Source organism: Myripristis murdjan, chromosome 3, assembly GCF_902150065.1.
Source record: "Myripristis murdjan chromosome 3, fMyrMur1.1, whole genome shotgun sequence".
Lineage (NCBI taxonomy): Eukaryota > Metazoa > Chordata > Actinopteri > Holocentriformes > Holocentridae > Myripristis > Myripristis murdjan.
The window spans coordinates 3,527,781-3,550,140 of record NC_043982.1 but is presented as its reverse complement, the minus strand read 5'-3'; the positions used below and the strand labels follow the sequence as shown (position 1 = coordinate 3,550,140).

The 22,360-nt window shown below is 40.4% G+C and overlaps 2 protein-coding genes across 3 annotated transcripts; one reads left to right on the top strand and one right to left on the bottom strand.

Annotated features, from left to right (window-relative positions):
• The first annotated feature begins 5,254 nt into the window (after positions 1-5,254).
• Positions 5,255-16,651, top strand: mtch2 (mitochondrial carrier homolog 2). The gene is made up of 12 exons (XM_030044522.1): positions 5,255-5,409; positions 7,829-7,913; positions 9,788-9,894; positions 10,897-10,923; positions 11,739-11,795; positions 11,965-12,022; positions 12,572-12,683; positions 13,191-13,284; positions 13,607-13,654; positions 13,752-13,819; positions 14,385-14,460; positions 15,782-16,651. The coding sequence occupies exons 1-12, from the start codon at positions 5,323-5,325 to the stop codon at positions 15,866-15,868; spliced, it is 906 nt and encodes a 301-aa protein (XP_029900382.1). The 5' UTR covers positions 5,255-5,322; the 3' UTR covers positions 15,869-16,651.
• Positions 16,652-17,227: 576 nt separating this feature from the next.
• On the bottom strand, positions 17,228-21,775 carry znf414 (zinc finger protein 414). Of its 2 annotated transcripts, none has more exons than XM_030044501.1 (5): positions 21,608-21,769; positions 21,321-21,437; positions 19,881-19,986; positions 19,203-19,774; positions 17,228-17,939 (listed from the first exon to the last, which is right to left on the bottom strand). In XM_030044501.1, exons 1-5 carry the CDS (start codon positions 21,657-21,659, stop codon positions 17,770-17,772), a joined length of 1,017 nt encoding a protein of 338 aa, XP_029900361.1. In that variant the 5' UTR covers positions 21,660-21,769; the 3' UTR covers positions 17,228-17,769. The 2 variants fall into 2 exon arrangements, with proteins under 2 accessions (XP_029900361.1, XP_029900370.1); XM_030044510.1 differs by lacking the exon at positions 17,228-17,939 and adding an exon at positions 18,638-19,017 and having other exon boundaries at positions 19,099-19,774; positions 21,608-21,775.
• Positions 21,776-22,360: the final 585 nt, after the last annotated feature.

Sequence of the window (22,360 nt, the reverse complement as noted above, 5' to 3'; positions counted from 1 at the left end):
ACCAAGAAGACACCTGAGGAAAAAAACCTAAGGACTGCAGGTTATATAGACCGGAGGGCTAACTGCTTTTCATCCAAATAAGGCCTGCTGCTCGTGAAACAGAGATTGACAAATTGAAGAGTGGTCGAGACTGCAAGTGGCCGTTATTGCTCAAAATCACACTGGTTTTGTGTAAGGCCATGCAAAGAGTTCTGTTTGCTGCCCTATCTAGACTTTTCTAGACAATTGCAATAAGAAAAATGGGTAAAATCAGGTGGAAAAACATGTTGATCTTTTTGAAGATGGTAAGAAAGCTGAATGATAAAGTAGTGCATTCCTTCCCAGTCCTCACTACAGTATCTAACTTCAATTAACAACAGATCAATTAGTCCTTCACATTTTCACTTAACACTTCCTCACCCAGTGGAAGTGCTTGTACTTCATACAGAGACAGGCTCCATATTGTCAGCAATAATTTATCTTTTTTTTTTTTTTTCAGTAATGTAATCAGTCCAAGTATTACTGTCCTGGGGTTATGCTCGTCTCATTAAGCACACATTTTGATGTACTGTGCCTAGTGCAGATCCCCCCAATGTGTTGAAAAATGAATGCAAGTAAAATTAAACATTATTATGATTCATTGGTTGTATTAGAGAATACTTGTTGCATACATAGGAAATGTCCATTCTACAAATTAGAAATACTGCTACTACCACTACCACTACTGCTACTACTAGCACTATTACTAATAATAATACCCTAATAATAATAGTAAGAAGAAGAAGAAGAAGAAGAAGAAGAAGAAGAAGAAGAAGAAGAAGAAGAAGAGCACGACTAACAATAACAATGATAATAACAATAATAATACAAACAAAAAATCTAATTTCATAAAACAGCTAAAGTCTTATAGCCTCTGAAAAAATGTAGGGAAATTGGTTTTATTTATTTATACTCCTTGTAATTGTATTTGAAGAGGAACTGAAAGCAGCACTTGGAGTGTTTGTCAGTTCGCAGACCTTACATATATGCACACCTTACATCACAGACCTTACATACATGCCATTTTTACTGCTACACAACAGTTAACTCTGGTGGTGCAATCTGACTGGACAGGAGGTGTCCATGAGTGCTGATATACAGCACTCATGGACACCTCAACATCACTCAACAGCACTCTTACAGTTTTTTTCAATCACTTTTTCCAGTATAATGAAACTAGGATCCACTTTGTCGTCATCTTCACCTCCAAACCACAGCAGAAGTTTTCTTTTGCACATGTGTTCATACCTTTTCATTGGATTCACATATTTGTCACGCTCTTTTGCGCAACACTTCTCACATGTGTCATTTACATGGCCCTGACTCCATTGACTTCACTGTTGTAGTCAAAAGCAAAACATCTGCTCACAGCTGATAGAAATGAGCTGCATCACTGTGAAATCACTAGTCCACCTGCATCACTACCCTTTCCACCAATCACCATTCACCAATCAGTCAGTATGCACCTACAAAAAAGGGGCCTATAAATTGTATTCTGTATTTTTTTTTCAACTCCTTTGAGTTTTTCTGTGTAATACTGTATGTGACTTACAGTATTTCAGTTTTTGCCTTCAATACAGTAAAATTTCACTTCAGAGTCTTTCTGAGTTTGGATGCAGGTCTTTACTGTAAGTCCACATTTGAATGTGTAGCACACAGGAGAACCTTGTTCAAACTGATAGCTGTATTTTGTATTCTGCTGTCAGCTGTGTTACAGTACAGTAGAGCTGATTGAAGGAATCTACTCATTTGGGCAGAAGTTGAGTTGTTTGAGGGAAATATTGGCTTTTGCTACTTGCTTTACAAAATGTAACTATGTAAATTGTCAAAAAAAATATGACTGCAATACACACAGGAAAAAGTAAAGTTGAACCTGCTCAGACTGAAAAGGGTATGTTGCATTCTGGTGTTGAGTATGAAGTGAGTGAGTGGCTGGATTAGTTGTATTGGATGGTGACAAAATGTGCTTTTGCTGCATGTTTGAAATGTTTTGTCATGGTAAGAGCCTTTTGCAAACAAAATGTGTTATTTTGGGAGGAGCACCTCTCATTAGGCCTATGTAGTAGCTGTTTTGATACCAGGGTTTCTGAGTTGACAGAGAAGGTAAAGCGATTGAAAAAAACTCTAATTGCATGAACACCCGTGGTAATGCTAAGAAACTTTGCACTGCATCAACACAAAGACGGACATGTTTCTAAAAATAACTGGGGTTAAACTGTGGACTGTGGTCAGCGGAAGATGTGTGGGAGGACAGACGTGTGGATACCAGTGGTCACTCTCTTCCTTTCCGCCACCACTGTTGACTGGCAGCGCTGCCTCCCAGGGGCTCAGCTGCCACCCCAGTCTAGACAATCTAATAGAAAAAATAAATATTGTTCAAAATATTGTTCAAAATTTACAAGACTGAACTCTGCTGTCCGCGTGCAAGTAAATGCAGCATGAAATTGTGGAATGCATTTTTCAGAGCGAATTCACCACTGATAGAGACATAACCACTGATACAGCCACAACAAGGTCATTTTTACTTTCCAGCTCTAAATAAATTTGAATAAACAGAACTGTGTTAAGCTAGTGGCTCTGGATTCAACCGCTTTGTGGTGTTTGATCGTCTTTCTTTCTGTCTTTCTGTCTGTCTATCTAGCCAGCTATCTATCTATCTGACACCTAGTAAAATTTCCATGCAACCCTTCGTGTATATTTCACGTGATGTTTCATGTGATGTTGCTTAATTAAAGAGTAGCCTACAGATCACGTCAGTAGCAGGTACCTGTTCATCCATGTTAAAGCACGACTGAGGTAAGCTTTGCCAATGCTAAGCAAATGTTATCAATTATGCAATAGCCTTGGGTGAAGTAGAAACATGCAAGACGGTGTTGTGTTCATATGAGTTCTCCAATTGTGGGCACAGTTGCAGAATCTTGGGGCTCATGAGGTTTAGACATAGTCTTGCAAAAACAGACAAAATGACTAAGGGAAAGAAACAACACAGATCATGAAAACTGCATGTAACAAATTATATGAACGTTTGTTTTTGCAGAATAATCATGAATGAAAAAATACACTGAACAAAGATACCTTGAAAGTCTTTCATTTAAAAAGGACCTTCAAAGTGACTTTGAATGTTTGGCCAATTTTTACCTTACAGGTGAGGACTCAGATTTCACATATTCACTGATTTCAGCCTCGACTTGACAAAATCAAGAAGGACTTGTGACTTTTTTTGCTGAAAATTTCAGTTTCAGTCACAAACACACACACACAAGAAAAAAAAAAACGACTAAAAACATTGTCCTCCATATATTACAACACTATTGGCAATACCATTAACACAAAAATAAGGGAAAACATAAATAAATAAATAAATACCAATAATAAAAACACATACTCTGCAGTCAGGACTCAGCCTTGGTACATGGTACCCTTTCATATCGAGTGAGCTACCAGGGTGCCCAGCCTCTGCTTTATTCCATCCCCTCAGTAAAATGTGTCTGCCCACTGTTATAGCAGCTTAGATTAACTCTGCATGTTCACTCTCTCGCCATTAAAGGATCACCCACTAGGCTTAGACCTGAACACCAATGACTCGCTCCTTCACTTGGACTTGAGCCTTTTGACTCAGGATGGTTTGATAATCTTCCTTCCCAAAAGCCAAAGATTAAAAATTATGCAACTAAGCAATGTTTACAGGCTCCCTGGTGGTATAAGGAAAGCTAAGGAAACTATTCTGACATTGGCAAATCAGCTTTTCATATCCCAGATCCCAGCAGCCAGCTCTGTCGATGGTGAGTATTTGTTACTGAGGGCCAGCAGTAGCCTAAGGCATCACCATAGACAGAGCCTACATTAACTACAGGGAGGTAAGGTGGGAGGGACAAAGACACTTGTGAGCGCATGCGCTTGTAGGTGTGTGTGTGTGTGTGTGTGTGTGTGTGTGTGTGTGTGTGTGTGTGTGTGTGTATGTGTGTGTGTGTGTGTGTGTGTTCAGGAGAACAGGGCAGAGTGAGACAGAGAGAAGGGTAAAGTCAGTTGTTTGAGTAGAAGTGAATAAATACTCACACAAGAAGCAGACCCTGCCATTCTTTGGAACAAACTAAATGCAGAGGTGCCTTGGCCATTCACTGCCATTTTTATAAACAAATAGATTAACAGTTATATTAGACCATATGTTTAACATGCAGAGGTAAAATACATTATTAAATTAAAATGCTTTTTGATTCCATTTCCTTTTTGAGAGCTTCAGATTTCATCAACAGTTCTAAGCCAGCAGGATCCCCAATCTGGGGAGCAGCCAGGGGACATCTTTTTACAGCCGAGCACCCTCCATGCATACTTCTTCTCAACAAGGAAAAATTATATTGGAGGTCTAAAATATAATTGCTTGCTTTGGGAAAAGATTAGCAGAAATTTGTGGTTCATACATTTTGCATTTTGTAGCTATTATTCTGAACATATGAATGGATAAGGAGAAAAGCAATGGAGACTAAAAGCAATTAAGAGCATCATCTTACAGTTAAATGTTGTATTTTAAGTAATAGAGCTAGGAGACTGCTGACATTTTCCTATTTCAGAATGAATCTGCATTTCTCATGCAAATTACTATAAGCTGTTTCTAAGTTTTGATCAAATGTAAAGCAGGAGTTTCCTGTTGCTTGTTTTAAAGGATTAAAAGATGTTATCCGGTCTTAACCTTTGGATCAAGGTGCCTTCTAAATCTGCTCTCTTTCAAAATCACTCCCCTTTGTGTAAGTAGTATGAAGTAGTAGTGTTAATACCCTAAGTAGTATGAATACACATATTTATACAAAATGCACATTTTCAAAATAAATTTCTGAGGCACATTTTTTTTTTAATTTCCTATTTCTTTTTTTGTTTCTTGCGATTTAATTATTCTCTTGAGAATTTGAGCAGCAGCAGCTGACCTGATTTCCCTCTGGGACTCAATAAAGTATTTCTGATTCTGATGCGGACTTCCTTCGACAATGAATTTGAGCAAAGAAAGAGGACAGAAAAAAAGAAAACTGAAATTATAATAACTGCTTCTATATCTATCTGTCTTTCTAAAGTGTAGTTTTTCTTTTTATTTGAGTTAACTAAAATCTTTTTTCGCACCTAGTCTTAGTTTTTAGTTTAGTTTTAGTTGACTATAATAAACTTGTGTAGAAGTGGGCGTGGGCTGTCATTTGGGTGTATGTATTTTTATAGCCACCAGATGGCAGTAATGAGATACTGGGGTATATGACAGCTGCCTTGGATGCCAGAGGAGGAGAGGAACTTCCTGTCACTCCGGTCTCTCCGTCTCCAATAATGGCGGACACGTGTGGACAAATAGTGCTGGGTTCAGGGCTCACCGTCCTTTCCCACCCTCTGATGTACATCAAAGTCCTGGTCCAGGTAAGAGGACAAGTGTTCCCGGTCAGACGCTAGCAAGTTGTCACTGTTACTGACAAGCTGAGGGCCACAAGTAGCCACACTCAGTGCTAGCTAGCCTAGCTAAACATTAGCCAGCTGGCTGTTAACCCCTTGACGAGCCGTTTCCTTGGCTGGAGGGAACCGCAGCTCCCATTGAAAACATGACAGCTTTGTGTTGCTTTGCTTATCCGCAAAGGTATGCACCGACATGAAACACAAATGAAGAGCCTCTAGTAAACTAAAGGGCCCACACTTGTTTTCGGCTTATAGAAATTACCCAAATCGGCTCATATCTTAATTAAATTTCAACTTAAAGATTGGTTCGTGTGTCGCTGCCATCTTGAAAACGACACGGCCGTGGACGGAATCTTTGACTGAACCAGATATACATGTTGACATTTTTTCAAAATATAGTAGAGCCTTGTGACTTGTTGACTTGCCGAATGTGCTAGAACACCCAGACGATTTGTTGAGTGTTTGAGGTTTTGTTTCGGGGTGTTAATACGTGACCCGGTGAGTAAAGAGGCACTGAGAGCAGTGTTTGAGTTGAGTTTGGTTCAGCGCTGTCTCCATAGAAGACGGCTAGCTAGCTGACAGCAGAGCGCTAGCTGTCCTGCCCTGCCGCTGATGTCCTCTGTGTGCATGATACCGGAGGAGACAATGTCCTGAAGTGCCGTGTTGACCTGTGTGCCTTGGCAGTCCTGCCGCTCCAGTCACACTGCTGTCACTGACCTCTGGTAGCTGTATGCTAGTTAGCAAACGGGTGACACCAATTAAAGGTCAGAGGATCGAGCTAACGGTAACGCTGCCTAGCTCAGCGACCTGCTATCTATGCGGTTCATTTGTTCATTTTAAACCGCGGGCGGTACTGTTTTAGTTGTGCCAATAAGTACCCCAAATCACCCATTCACAGCGTACAAGACTGCATTGCTAGCACATTATTCGGGGAGCTCTGGTGAATTTAATGATAGTTGCCCTTTGGCCCACTAAAATAGCTTATCAGCCTGTAGCTAACATTAGCGCTTGCATGCTAGCTAGCGAATGTCAACATTAGTCACTAAAGATAGCCGGTTTATTATCATGTGAAGTTGTTTTCGAGGCAGGGGAAATAAAAAACAGAGATGGCACTGCAGCGTTTTTCAGAGGACGAAAAACTAGCTACGCTGCATGGAAATGTCAAGCTACAAAACGGCTAACAGTGAAGCAGAGGTGTCAAACACGGATCAGGAAGTGAGGAGTAGCCACTGAAGTTGCAACACAGTCTGGCAGAGATATGCACCTCAATAATCTCTGTACACAGTTAAATTGTATATTCAAGACTGAAAGTGGAAGTGTGTTTTTTTCTTATAATATTAATTATCCACCATTCCAAGAGGCTAATTCCTCTCCTTGTCAGGGTCAAGGCAAGCCAGTATGTCCCCACCGGAGCAGAGAGCCTAACTGTGGGTCTAGTTTGTAGCCCAGTCAGCAGGTATTGCCTCACCTCACTTCACCTGAGGTGAAGTGAGGTGAGGTGAGGTTAATGTGGTCAGCATGCTGCCTTCCCATTGGGGGAAAACCGGTCACACAGCCTAACCAACCACAAGCAGGAAAAATTGATTTGCTTTTTGCAAGCTCCAGTTTCTCCCAAATTGTGAAAGTGTGTCAACAACACTAGCAGGAGGTATTTTAGGGAATTTACCTAGCAGTGCAATAGAATAAACATCTAAATAGTTGCTTATCAGTGTAATACATTTCAAGTATGAGTAATGTTATCCTGCTTGTGAAATTCACAGAAAGATGTAAAATACAGTTGGGCATTTCACTGAGTTACATGTGAAGGCTTCCAAACTGTAGCTATAGATAACAAGAGATGTCATCACACATTTACAGTTGCACACTACCCTAAAACTGTGCCTGAAGTGGGATTTAAACCCATAACCTCTGAATTACTGCTAGTGTGTTTGACGAGAGGTCCTGTGCACTGTGCAGACATATCAGTAGCAGTTCAAAGTCCTCATGAAATGACCTCACATGATGTCTACTTCCTGTAAAACAGAGGATCTTAAATAGTGACATCATCCTGCACTAGTGGGTGTCCATTAAAATTTTCACCAATAAAACCACCGCAAATATTTAAACATCCTCTCTCATCCACACACCCACTCAAATAAAATTCTGACCCAAGCTGATATCGTGTTGGTTTGCATGTGAATAATCCTTTCTTGGCCTCTGTCCCTCCCCAATAGCCTGTTTCAACAGGAAATACAATCAAATCAAGAAAATATGATATGAAAATATTCATTGGGTTTTTAAGTATTATTTCAAGTGAAGTGCATTTTAGTTAAAGCACAAATCAGCAATAGTTGCAGTATTATAAGCTATTCATATATGTGATATCAATTTCCTGTGGTCCTGTTAGGTTGGGCATGAGCCTCTCTCTCCCACCATGGGCAGGAATATATTTGGAAGACAAGTCTACCAACTACCTGGACTGTTTGCTTATGGTGAGTATCAACTTCCTGATTGGTTGCATTGCTTATCACCAAGCATTTACACACAGTACACATATGCACAATAAATGTTTTGTGATTATGTTTTGTGATTATGATCTATACAGCACTGAAAGCTGTCTGATGTCTGCACTCTGGAAGATTTTGCTCTTTCTTTATTGGTTCCTAGTTGAGTCAAAGAGACATTTGTAGCTGTTATGTTTCCTGTTAATAAGAGATCTTTCTTTGAACTTGACAAGAACAAACATTCAGAGCTCATATTGACTTAGTAAAAAAAATCCATGCATGTGTCGCAATTTTCATTAAATTTTAAAAAAAATTAGGTGGGGTTTTTTTATATACATTTATAAAAATGAAGGCCACATCTGAAAAATGCTAGGCCATTTGAGAGGGCAGGGCTGGTAGAGCTCTGTTCACAACAGCGTCACTCTGCTGCCCTTCAACCTTACTGTTCTGTCAGGAGTTAATCAGTAATTTGGAAGCTGTCTGAATGCAGTTTGGTTGTTTGTTGACTTTTCAATTAATTTTTTTTTTTGCCAAACCACAAGGACTGATGGTGCATTGTTGAAAAGGGGGTTGTTCATTGGGGAGCTGAAAGAAAGCCATAAGGAATCCATTTGGAGTCTGCCACAAGCCAGTGTGGGCCAATGTGGGAGACACAGCACACGTGGAAGAAAGTACTCTAGTCCAGTGCGACCAAAATTGAACTTTTTGGCTCTGGCGCAAAATTGTATTCTTGGCAGAAACCCAGCACTGTACATCATCTCCATAGTGAAACACAGTGGTGGCAGCATCATGCTGTGGGGATGATTTTCATCAGCACATAGTGGGAGACTGGTCAGGATTGAGGGCAAGATGGTTGGAGCCTAATACAGGGCAATTGTTGAAGAAAACCTGTTTTCTCTGCAAGAGGCATGAGACTGGGGCGGAGGTCCACCTTCCAGCAGGACAATGACCTTTAGCAAACAGCCAGAGCTACACTTACTAACTGGAATAGTTAAAGATAAATTACGTTAATGTCTAAATCAAAGCCGAGACCTCAGTCCAATTGTGAATCTTTGGTTACACTTGAAAATTGCTCTTCAGACGGTCTACATCCAGTCTGACTGAGCTCAAGTTATTTTGTAAAGAAGAATGGGCACACACTGCAGGATGTAGATGTGCAAAGCAGGTGCAGACATACCCCAAAAGACCTTCCACTGTAATTGCTGTGAAAGGTGGTTCTACCAAGTATTGATTTGGGTTTAATACTTGTGCATTCAACAGATGTCTGCTTTTTGTCTTAATTATGGTTAGTGTCACAACAAAAAGTAATTTGCACCTTCAAAGCACTATGCATATTGTGTTAATCAAATGGTGAAAAGCCCAATAAAATCAATTTGAATTGTAGTGTAGTGTAGCTGTGTGCTGCTTTAGTTCTGAAATAAAGTGACAGCCACCAAAATAAAAACCTTTTGTTTAATGGCACTTTTTATTTTATTTTTCACTCAAAGCAATTAAATGCACATCATTTCTTAAATGTTTTTATCAGACAGAATCTTAATGTATTTTCTGAGCATTAAATATGCAAAAATCTTAGGACATTGCAAATGTGCTGTAAAGAGAAACCTCCAAGGCATAGTATGAGTACTGTAGTGGAACTTATGGCTGTTTTTTATTGGGGTGTTGAGTGCTATGGGTTCTTGAGGGCAGGTTGTGCAGTTTCATGCTAATATTCAATATCTTTAAATTTGACCCTCTCCATTCCAAAAAAGTTTTTGGAAATTTTACTATATATAGTTAAGTGAAAGCAGGGCTGCCTTCATTCAAACACCCAAAGTGTATGTTGTAGCTTATCCTCGTGTGTGTTGTCTGTCTGAATGTTTCAGCAAAACACATCATCAAGATAGATGGCAAAGCGGGTCTATTTAACGGGCTGGCCCCAAGGCTCTGTGCTGGCACCATTGGCACGGTTGTACACAGCAAAGTTGTGCAGGTAAGTTTAGTGAGATTTACTGAACCAGTGGTCCTCAGTCCTTGTTCTTGGGAGCTCAGAATCCTGCTGGATTTCTGTTTATACTGCCTTTACCTTGACTTGGAATTAATTTTCTTCCAGTCCCTTGCAAATATGTGATAATAGTATTGTGATACAAAAAGCTTGTCCAAGTCTACATGTATTTCATTTTATACTGCTTTGGAATTGACCTTTTCAGTTGTTTTACAATGTGGAAATAGTTCAGATATATTTTTCTCTTAGATGAGGGGAATTATCACCCTCATCTAAGAGAGAGGGTGACAGAAAAGACTGAGAGACAACAGTTCCCTTCAGACCACTAAGCCACTGTGGTTGCCCTGGAATTGGTTACAGTGACACTAATTATTAAACAGACACTACTTGAAAATATGTTCACATCAGCATCAGCAGATGGATCTACAGTTGAGGTAAATGCTGGGGTAAATTAAATTCCCAACATTTGCTGTTCCCGTTGCTGGCAGCATCTCATGCTAGCTAGCATTGGGGTCCTTTAAGTTAAAGTGAATCTAGTCAAAAAATCAAAGAAACTGCAGTATATTTCCTATAATGTGTATTCATTTGCAGTCATTCCCTGATCATTTGGACATAATAGGAGGCTTATTAAAAAGTGTTTGTGTTTGAATATTGGAGGAAGTCCACATCTGGAATCTGTTGGATTGGACTTGTTTAGAACCCAGTGTGTTCTTAAAGTCTTAGAGTGTGCTGCCATTTCGGTTAGTCTTATCTGTCCCTCATAGTAATTGCCTGTGCCTGTCTTGCATTGTTGTTGGACTGGTTGTATTGGCTTGTATGGCAAAAGATATCATTAGAACAGGCTACATGCTGGATAAGGTATCGGCTTCATGTGACTGAACTGGAATGACCTCTGTCTAATGTCTGGACCAGCCAAGCTCTAAATAGAACTGTTTAAATGCTTCTTGACATGGACAGCTTCTCCCATGTTAACCTCTGCCTGTTTTACAGAGATGTCAAGAACAAGGCAAATTTCAGGTAAATGAGCTCTTTGATCAGTTGTTTTTATCATGTAACATAAAGTAGAGCGCAGCATGGTATTTTCACATACATTAGCACATTGTCATTGACCTTCCACCCTCATACCTGTGGCTGGTACAAGAGGCTCAGTTTGTATCTATATAGAGGGCTATTGCTTAAAAGTTTCAAAGAAGCAAATCATGTGTACCAGCTTATCTATCTCACACATCACACTGACAGTGAAACAAGGAAGTACAGAAACCCGATGAGCTGTTCATGGCCAGTGACCTTTACAAAAAAAAAAGAAAGAAAAAAAAAGGCCAGCGTCTCTTTGCTGACAAACTTGTTAGCCATGCATACATTGGTCGAGTTTCTCAGTTCTAGAGAAAATGAAAGGACAAACCTTCATTTACTGTTTTGATTGTGGCACTAGAGGTGGGAAAGACACAGAATCAGGCAATGCAGTGGCCATAGTGGCCAACTCAAAGGAATGCTTCATCCGTAATGTATAATTTTTGTGTGCAGTACACACTGTGTGCTGTCCCCAGGCCTTGAGAAAGTTTTACTCACACGCTTTCATGGTAAACTCCTTCAAAAATGCTAGTCATCTCTGAAGTTGTCTGTAAAACGGCTAAGCGATATCAAAAATTCTGTTTAAAAAGCTGACACTTGCCATGCATCAAGTCGTAGGCTCAGTGCTTTCTAAACACACCCATTTTCACTCAGATCTTGCCACGGTCAGAGTATTTGATTGAAAGAATATGCATTCTGAGTGAAGCATCCCTTTTTAAATATTTGAGAACAACAGTCCTGAGTTTGTCCCTGTGCTGTAGGTAATGGGCAGTGGTCAGAGGGCTGAGGATGGCTCCCTAGAGAATGTTGTCAATGAGGTAAGAAGGCTTTTACATGTACTCATGAGATGATCTCAAAGGCCAGAATGCACTTCAGTATGTTTTATTGTCCTAACAGGGAAATTCATTTTGCGGTCTGTCTCTAGCCTCATCAGTGGTCCATGCATCGTAATTGATTTCTTCTTTTTCTCCTTTCCTTCCTCTGCAGACAACCAAAGAGATGATTGCTCGCTCCTGTGCCACCATCGTCACACATCCCTTCCATGGTAAAATCACTCTCCGTCCCCTGAAAGAATAACTCAGCCCCAAACCCAAAATCTCTGTGAGGCTTGACTTCTAATGGTGAAAAATAAGGGTGCCTGGTCTTAAGTGGCAGGTGATGTTAGCACCCAGAATCCAACAGGTGGAGACATGACCACCAAAGAACAGGCATCCTGCTTTTCACTGTTAGAGGCCATCACAGAAATTTGGGGGTGAGGTTTTGATATTCTTCAGTTTCAGTTCATTATTTGTAAGCTACTTTAAGATCAATAAGCATCCCAACTCCTGAGTGTATTAATGCTGGAGAGTGTGCTGTCTACATAGTTTGCAGACCACTGTCATCACTGCTGACCTGTGGTAGTCAAAGTCATTAACATCTCATTTTTATTTCTGTGGATGTCAAAGAAAATGGCATTATTGTGATATCCTTAGCAGGCTAGCTAAACATTACTCTGCATGTGTTGGTTGCAGAGTTGCTAGTTGAGTAATGAAGAGCCCTCAGCTGAGAAACATCTAGAGCTCCAGAATAATGTTTTCCTCGACTTGTTTTCCAGTGATCACTTTGCGATGCATGGTCCAGTTTATCGGGAGAGAAACAAAATACAGTGGTGTGTTTGACTCCATCATCACCGTCTACAGAGAAGAAGGCATCATGGGCTTCTTCGCGTAAGTAGCGCTCTCCAGGCCCATTTTGGTGAAAGGACTGTCACAAAGTCAGTTCAGCACGGTACTCACACTGCTAATATAGACCAACAATGTACTCGTTTGCTGTGTGATGTGTTTCTATGTATGTAACTTTCCGTTACCTTCCAACTGCTTTCCCTGGTCGTTGCTGTAACTGTGACTGTGACTGTAAATGAAGCTAGGGACACACAAGTCCTCTTGTCAGCTGTTAGTTGGAATGAATGTCACACTTCTCCCAAAAGAAGCAGTTGTATTGTGGAACCTTGGAACTATCATTTCTCCTGCCTTTTATCCAGCCATTGGTTTCCATTCATTCCACTACGATATGAAAATGAACCTCCAGAGACTTGATTTGGAAAATTGTGTTCTAAGTCCTTCCAGTGATTAAATCGTGATTTGGCAAATGAAAAGGCAAATTTCCCCACAATTTGAAGTCTCTCTTTAAGTGGAAGGGATATTAATGTTTGGTTGTGTTTTGTCCCTCTTCAGTGGTTTGATCCCTCGCCTACTAGGAGACGTCCTGTCTCTGTGGATCTGCAACCTGCTGGCTCATCTCATCAATACGTACGCCATTGATGACTCAGTATGTCACACCTTTTACGCTTCTCAGTTGGGTTGACCTTTGGCCTTGCATTAAAAATGGGATCTGACCTAATAATTGCCTTTGACCTTTGATACTACGGAGTTTGGTTGATCATTACCACACTGGGTGTCTATGGGAAGGCCTGAACCTTCTATTGTTTTTATGTGATCGTTTGATTGGATCACACAGGATGCTAAGTGTTTTGGTTCCATTACTAAAACACTGGTTCTGAAGCTTTTCTGCTGTGACTAGAACAAAATGTGAGGTGTAATGAGAAGGTATGTAAGAGTGAGTGAACAGTGTTATCTTTGTCTCTATACAGATGAGTCACACAGGAGAAATCAAGAACTGCTCTCAGGCTGTGACAGGGGTAAGTTTGAGAAGTCTAGTTTTGTACCTTGGCTGTACACCAGTGAGTTTGTGTTAACCAGCTGAATATATGCATCTCCTTTTGCTCTTTCTTGCAGTTCTTTGCTAGTATGCTCACATACCCTTTTGTTTTGGTGTCAAACCTTATGGCTGTGAATAACTGTGGGTGAGTAGCCTGGCATTTTCCATCTCTAATGTAAGAAGTGTGACAGTCATGCATACTGGGAGATTTGCATAGCCTCAGTAGAGTTTCTACAAAAAGTAAAAATATATCTCTGTCTATGTATGGTCACAAAGAAAGTAGTTATGAACAACTGGATCTCTTCACGCTCACCTACTCAAAGAATGGATCACTGAAGCTATGGAAATGATTAAATTGGAAAAGGTAGCTTTTAACTTACAGGATAATAAACCTATTTAAACATTTATAATGTCACAATGAAGAATATGGATATCATTTTCTTCCTGGTCTGGTATTGCTCGAGGGAATCTCCTCAATAGAGTTGGATTAGATTTGTAATTTTGTTTAGGAAGGGGTAAGGATTGTACAAGTTTTTTATGTCTGTTTGTTTGCTTGTATATGAATGTCTGAGTTGTAGTATTGATTGATTCTGTAGAAAAAAAGTTGAATTAAAAAAAAAAAAAGCATTCAGAGACACTACCACACACACACACACACACACACAAAGAAGCATAACATCAAACAGACTCATGTGTTTCCTGTCACCAAGGCTTGCCGGAGGCCTTCCTCCCTATGCATCAGTATACCCCACCTGGGTGGACTGCTGGAGGCATCTAAGCAAAGAGGTACATCAACCACCCGCCCTGCCAGACACCTGCAGAACTAGTTATCAGTAAACACACGATAGAAAATCCAATAAAGCACGGATAGCTCCCAGCACACAATGAGCTAGTTATCCTGTATCTACAGCAGCTGTCCAAAGTCCAAAAGTTTGTTTGCACAGCATGTTTCATACATAGCTCTAATTCATGGTGCTTTTCATAAGACACAAAAAGAACCCCAAGAAGCAAATAAAACAAATGCAATAAAGACAATTAAAACAAACAAAAAAAGAGATGGTAAAAGTCTAAACACTAAGGAGAATTGGCAAGGACTCCTCGGTGCGATACGATTCATGATACTTAGGTACCAATTCAGTACCTATTGTGATTCTGTAAATATAAGCAGTGTGATTGAGTATTGTGCGATTTTGGACAAAGTAAAGGACTTGACGTTTACAGTTATTGTAATCATTGTAATTATGAGAAATTTAATTTAAATAAGTAATAAGCAATTAAGCAAGTAATAAAAAAAAATATTGTAAGTCATTAGTACTAAAGTAAGTCAAAATAAAAATAGGATGGTATATGATATAAAGGTATTTTCTGTATATTTTGGTGCAACTAATGTTTCACTGAATTAAATTATGTTTTTGTTTTTGAACCAAATTTTATTATTTAAGTTAGCAATACGAAATTAAGGGCATAATAACTAAACACTCTTTCAGGTTTGTCATTTGTTTCCCTAAAAAACCTGTCGAATTTTGTCATAGCATGACCATCAGAGCTAAAATAACATCAAAAGGCCACTCATCTCTGTGTATTAGTAATCATGATTAAAAATAGAGCAGCCGGGGCTGTGATTGTCGAACTTGTCACTAGTAATGCTTAGCTGTTGCCACTAGGAGTGGCGACAGCTAAGTGAGTGACACCAGTTTCTAGTTGGGCTGAACAATTCATTGAAATATAATCAAATTATCGTGTAATATGAATACAGGTGTTTGTAAGCACATTGTAGTGGACCTAATCATTCAATAATGCTACATTACAGAAACTGCTCTGTGTGTTTAGCGCCCAAGTAATTGCTACTGCAGACTCAAGCACGATCAGCATAGATCAATTAATTAAGTAAGTTTGTGAATTCAGATGTGGAGTTCAGCGTTGATTTCAGCAGTGTTACCAACAGACAAGGATTCACCTTGATCCTTGGTGTTCGGGTTCATTTAAAATGCTGTGCAAGAATTTTGGTTTAACAAAACTTAGAAAATTGGGTGTATAGAATTGTAACTACACTATCAACCACCACCGAATCACTCTTTTTTTTCCTTCTCTTCTTCTTCACGTCCAGGGCAACATGAGCAGAGGCAACAGTTTATTTTTCCGGAAACTTCCAGCAGGAAAGACGTACGCAATCGACCAGAAGAGATTTTTTTAAAGCCTTGAAGGAACTGACCATAATATAATTGTAATAATATAAAAATGGCATTGCCTGAGCTGGGGGTTGGACAGTCAGCACTTCTTTTTGTATGCACTTGTTTACGATGAGTACTTTTTTTTTCCTAAACAGTCTGCCATCAAGTAATACTAAAAATTGCATTAGTTTCCAGCAGGGTGTGCTGGATTGATTGGAATCCATTGGAGAGTTTTATTTTGATAACATGTAGAAATTTCTATCCAGTGAAACTGCAGGATGGTAACATGATGAAATGGAGCAACATGACAGTTCACCTTTTTTAAAAAAGAAAAAAAACTATCAACACTAGGATGGCTGGTGCTGTGAAACTACTTGTCTGCCTCTTGCTGTGACAGACCAATGCGTACGTGTCACCCCCTCTCCTTATATATAGATGGTCCATCAGTAATGATGTCGACCTGTGATGGGAATTGTTTGCTAAAAACAGTACCTAAATCTGCATGTGGTAATGTCTAAATAATTCACAAGTTAATGGGAAAGTGGGACCTCCTCTTGTCATGTGGTATTGTCTTGATGTGTTAATCATTCTAAAACCTCACTGCTGGGTCCAGGGCTAGGCAGGTAGTAGTGCTAACGATTGAGGAAAAGATGTAATTGACGGTGCTCGGACAGCGACCTGTAGGGCCGCACAGCAGTGTGGAGAGTAGCTTGAGCTGACCAAAATGTCTCTGGCCTTCTGAGTAGTCAAGTGCTTGTATCAACTCATTCTGACTGACCCAATTAAAGACTGCTTTTTTGACCTTGTCTTCCTTGTTAAGTGGTTTACTGAGCAAGTATATGATATGCATTTATAAGGTGTGGACTGCACAGGTTCAAAGTACAAGTATCAAGGGCAAACCAGCATTTATTTGACAGTGCAATAGACAGACTGCTTACCAGTGCAAAATCTAACACTATAGTACTATCCATAATACTCCATGGAACCACTAATACTGCACGCAATACCTATGCAGGGTTTTTTTTTTTAAAAAAATGAAGCTCTCTAAAGCCGACATCATAGGCTATTCAGTCTATACACTGGACTGGAGGGGGAAAAAAAAAACTCTGCCTTGTAATATTGTTGCTAAAGTGTAAAAACCTCAAACAGGATTTAGATCTTCAAGCACAAAAGAAGCTTTTGTTGCCGTGACAAATTTGGGTGCGGTGTGATATTGTTTAAACATTAAACTTTCTTAAAAAGGTAGAATTTATGGCAAAGCATTGAACTGTATAGGTGGACCTATAAAGTGGCCACTGAGTGTATATACACACACAGCATTTTCATCAGGAGATAACTTTTGTGAATTGGCAAAGTCTAAAGACAAAGTAAAAAAAACTCAGTTCAGAATCAAACGATCTCACAGCTTTATTCTTGTATAAAACAGATCTCTCACTACCTGTTGATGAAGAGGTTAACAGTGCAACAAGTTTCACTAAGATGACGACCAAGTCTACAAGATGGTGATTTAAAAAAAAACGATTTAAGACACTAAATGGCTCGTCACCCACACTTTCCTCTCAAAGAGTGATGAGTTTGTTGAGAGGCCCAGCACTCCAGCCTCAGAGGAAACTGACAGGTGAAGGAGGCTAAAATTGTGTGAGAGAGATGGATGTGCACAAAAAACATCTGTTAAGTGCTTGTGGATATGGAAGGTACATCCCATGTCCTTTTCAATCACAATATGGACAGTCAGTTACAGTATAATACTGCTGCAGGCTCCTGGGCCGCTCAGTCAGACAGATGGTAATTTGTGACTGTCTGGGGTTTAACTGAAGTAGAGGATGAACTCTGCGTTCCATCTGGGACGGGAAGATAAGCACAAGACGTTGGGCTTCAACCTGCAGCGTGTTCCCCCAGCTCACCAGCACCACCTGCTTCCAAACTAGGTGTGAGCAGCCGGGCTACCTGTGTCTACTGCAGCCTTCTTGGCACTGTGTTGTGTGTTTATGTGGTTCGTCATGTCCCTACGGTTGGCTGCCAAGTAGCCACACTGCACACACTTGTAGCGCCCTCTGGTGTGCTCCCACAGGATGCGGACTTTGCAGGCGGAACCTGTTGGATGGAGGACAGGAAGCATATTAATGCGCTGAATGTATGATGCACATTTCTTCCATCAGTAGTTTTGTTTTCCAGTGCAGGCAAACTGGGACAACATAGTATTTTAACATTACAGAAATTCCCATATTGCACATATTCTATTAATTGTAGGAGCTGGACATCCCAATTTTAAATCCAAACTCTGCATGATTTATCAAAGTAACTGACCCAAATCAGTGAGTTTTCAGTGTTTTGTGGAATCTAAGAGAGAAGCTTCACATCATCCCAGCATTAATTTCTTAATTTTGATATTTATAGTATTTTGTATGATTTACACTGATGGTCCTCGCTGTTACATCACTCTATACATGAGGCTAATTCTTCATGGAAACAGCTGTTATAATGTGAAATGGCAGGGGTCTAAAAACACACAAAAAAATCTATCTATATTAACAGAGTATGTTAAAAATAATCCAAGACTGAAGCAGTAAACTGTCATTAAAAAAAAAAATCAAGACTTTTTGTTACATAACAATAAACCCACAGGTAATTCATTTCCCATTTTGTTGTTTAATTTATTTTTTATTATTTTTGTTGAATTCATTTTTGGTCAAACTTTAAGCTAACCTTCTGGTCACTGTTATTATTGTTTTTGCTTTTACAAATTTCTTTCTAATTTTCAGGCCATGTCCTGCAAATCTGCTAATCACCTTTTCCTTTTGTTTTTGGGAGAAATCACAACTTCATTCTGGTTTCAGTGTTCAATGAGTGTGAAAAAGCACCTGAACACAGCTTCAAAGATAAAATGGGGAATAAGTCCTGGCCAACTGGTGACAGTGGATGAATAGTAAGTAACTGGGCTCTTACAATTTGTAGGTGTAGTAAAGTGTGAGCGACGGGGGGGCAGATGTCTGCTATGCCGGTGCAACTGACCCAGAGGTTCAACATGTCTTTTTACCAAACACTATCTGAGTTGTAAGGCTACACCATATAGAGGCTGATCTGCATGTCTGATCAACACCATACCTTGATGAAGGCTATTACATCTGAAACAGAAAGATGGCGAATGCAATATTTTTATATGACCGTCTAGGATTAAATGCATTTTGTTTTTAAACTGCACTAACCACCTGAGCGCCTTGGATCATCTTTCATTTTTGGAAGCCCACACTGTCAAATTCTTTTATCCATTCAATTCCGGAGCAGCAAAGAAGGAGGTTATTATCATGAACTGTGTCAATCTGCTACAGTGGTGTTTTGGTGTCAGGAGACGGTCACCTTGGTTCTTCCTCCAGACCGCTGTGGAGCCAGGAGGGGAGAGGGGGGACAATCCTGGGGCAGGTTTCACTGGCTGGGCAGGCACAGGCTGTGGCTGATGCTGACCCACGGACTCAGGTGGATCAGCAGTCACTGTTTGGGCATCTGGGCTTACAGAGGAGGGTGGTTTAGTGACTTCTGCCTGGAGGTGGAGCTGGAGCTGGGACTGGGACTGAGAAGCTGCCTCTGTCTGCTGCTGAAGACTGGGCTGGGCAGAAGATGGCTCTGGGTTTGACAAAGCTGGTGGATTGACGGGAGGAGCGGCTGCCATGTTAAGTTGATTCACACCAGCAGGGGGAGTAGACTCTGTGGTTTGGATCTGAGGGGAGAACTGCAGTGAGGTGGACGCTGAGTCTTGCTGCGGGGCATCATGGTCAGCAGCCGTGGGAGAGCTGGTTGATTTGGCTACAGGAGAAGGCTGAACGGGGGTGGGTTCACCTGCCTTCGTTTTGCCCCGTGGCACTTTGGAACAGGTGTGCAGGTGAGTCAGGAGGCCCCTGTACGACCGCAGTTTGGCACGACAACTCTCACACCTTGAGACATTTTAAAAAGTTTATCATGTTAGGTGAAGTCCGATAAATTTGTGCAAACTGAACTACAAAGTGCAGATGCGGTACAATGAAATGAAAAGCTACTCACAAAAAATAGATGTTTGGCTTGTGATGATGCCTCATATGTTCCATCAGCTTTTGCATGTTGGGAAAGGAACCACTGCAGCCAGTAGTGGAGCACATTAACACTTTCCCTGAGGAAAGAGAGAACAGTGTTGGCACCAAGCTCCACCAATTGAAGTGCAGGATGACCCTTACTCATATCTGGCTAATATTACAACTGTGTATACATTAATGGAAACGTCAGACGTTCTGCATTAACACAGCTATGGTAGGTGCCTTTGTTTCAGGTCAGCCGGTTTCCCTGTTAAAAAGGACCATACCAGTGATTTTGAATATTTGGCCCATTTGCTACAATTCTGACATTTTACATTGCAACAAACCATTCTGCAAATCATGCGTGGGTACTGATATTTCACTGCATACAATCAAAATCCCTTAGTTTTCAAATGATTTTTTTGTTGAAACACCCACTTTATAATGTTCTGCTTGTGGCTAACACAGACATCCATTAACCATGGAACTGAAAACTGGCTATGCTGCTGCTTTTAGGAAAACTAATGTGAAGGACTTTATTACAGCAATGGAATACTGGTGTGAAGAAAGTTTGAAGTTCATTTTCATCTCATAGCGGAATGAATGGAAACCAATGGCTGGATAAGAAGTAGGAAAAACAATAGAGTTCTACAATAAAACTGCTTGCATTGGGAAAAGCTGCCAGAGCTGGAACAGGTTTTTTTTTTTAGGCCGGCAACCAATCAGGGATCTGGAAAAATGATAATGCACCATTTTTTAATGGATTCCTGACAATGACTGTTTCAGTGTAAGCGGCTGTATTCATTGCCAATCAGTGCAAAGAATGGAGGCCGACCTCATGAATATGAATATGACTTTGTACAGCCTAAATGTGTCGACACAATATTTTATTGGTGGGAAATCTGCCCACTTTGTCTTAAAGACAAGGCTTTCCCTTTGGTAATCCTCTCTAGCCAGGGTAGCATATATTCCATATTATTACTTTTTGCTGCTATGATTGTAATAAGGGCATTTATTCATATAGTTTGATCATCTTGAGAGAAGAGCGCACTTGGTAGTGCATTGCATTTCTTTCTTTTGTATTCTTTTTTGGGCATATCTGCTTTATTAGACAGACCTACTGTGGCTGTCATATTAGATCTAACAGATGTTGACAAAGTTTTCTCTTGGGGACATAATTTGCAGTTGAAAAAAAGGTAATAAATCATAATGTTATTGCAATGCATATTACAAAATGCTTAAATCTCAGCATTATCGTATTGTGTCTTCAGTGTCGTGATAATATGTTATAGTGGGGCCTCTGGTGATTCCCACCCCTAGTCATTATGAGAACAAAAGTTGTAATATCAACTTGTAAGCATCGTGAGTTAGCTATGATCACAATAACATGAAGCAGCCTCTCTGAGCGGAGGGTGCTGACGCTGCTGCTCACCGGGGACGGACTCAGCCGGCAGCCGCGCCTCATGGTCATGGATGTGGCTCTCCAGAGTCTCCGCGTCCGTGTACACACGCTTGCAGCCGTACCACGGACACGACCTCCTGCTGTTTCCTGAAACGGACACAGAGGTTAAGGCACTGGCTCATTAAAAGGCCCGGAGTATCTTAGACCCTGGCCATTCAGCTGGTTAGCCTGCTAGCTAGCATGAGCAGGCTCCTTTCAAACATGAGGTTTACTTGAGTCCTAGCAAGTGTTTACAACCGTAGCGCCGCAATACACACCATTTTTTCCATCATCACTGGCTTGTGGGACTGCATTCCCCGGTAACATCATTATAGCTATAACTTTGACACACGATTGTGTTTAGCTGCTGCTGCTTCTGCTGCTTCTGCTTCAAGCTCTTCTTCGCTTGTGCCTTGGCGGTTGGAAAACCAGCTTAGAGGTGCATTGCCGCCACCTACTGGACTGGAACAAGAGATTATGCAGGGGACGGAAGATAGATAAACTATATACACTACTCACAAAAAATTAGGGATATCTGGCTTTTGGGTGAAATTTATGGAAAATGTAAAAAGTTAACGCTACAGTGATATTATATCATGAAAGTAGGGCATTTAAGCATACACTGGTGATTTCCTCATCTCAAACAATTTCTTGAAACAAAACAACAGTGGTGATGCAGTTAGGAAGTCATTAGTAACTAGCCAGAGCTGTCTCTGTGCTATGGTGCGCTCTAAATCCTGACTGAAAGGTTTCAAGTAGTTCATTATGCTGTAAGTAGTTACAGAGCGATTAGTGACTACTTTGAGAGAAAAGGGAGATTAGATATTGGTCTATGGTTGGCTAAGACATCTGAGTCAAGAACAGGCTTTTTGAGGAGCAGTTTAATTACAGCTACTTTAAAAAAGGACTGTGGCACATAACCTGTCGATAGACATATTGATCATATCTAGCAAAGAGGTGCTAACTAAAGGTAATATTTCTTTAAGCAGCCTGGTTGGGATAGGGTCTAGGAGACAAGGCAAAAACAGCAG

What these genes read in the sequence shown, in the direction of transcription:
- mtch2 (XM_030044522.1), top strand. Translation starts at nt 5,323, where the DNA reads ATGGCGGACACGTGTGGACAAATAGTGCTGGGTTCAGGGCTCACCGTC. An exon ending in TACACAGCAAAGTTGTGCAG is followed by an intron (nt 9,895 to 10,896) that starts GTAAGTTTAGTG and finishes CCTGTTTTACAG; the next exon opens with AGATGTCAAGAACAAGGCAA. An exon ending in TAGAGAATGTTGTCAATGAG is followed by an intron (nt 11,796 to 11,964) that starts GTAAGAAGGCTT and finishes CTTCCTCTGCAG; the next exon opens with ACAACCAAAGAGATGATTGC.
- znf414 (XM_030044501.1), bottom strand. Translation starts at nt 21,659, where the DNA reads ATGATGTTACCGGGGAATGCAGTCCCACAAGCCAGTGATGATGGAAAA. An exon ending in CAGTGATGATGGAAAAAATG is followed by an intron (nt 21,438 to 21,607) that starts GTGTGTATTGCG and finishes TGTCCGTTTCAG; the next exon opens with GAAACAGCAGGAGGTCGTGT. An exon ending in GCCGGCTGAGTCCGTCCCCG is followed by an intron (nt 19,987 to 21,320) that starts GTGAGCAGCAGC and finishes CTCTTTCCTCAG; the next exon opens with GGAAAGTGTTAATGTGCTCC.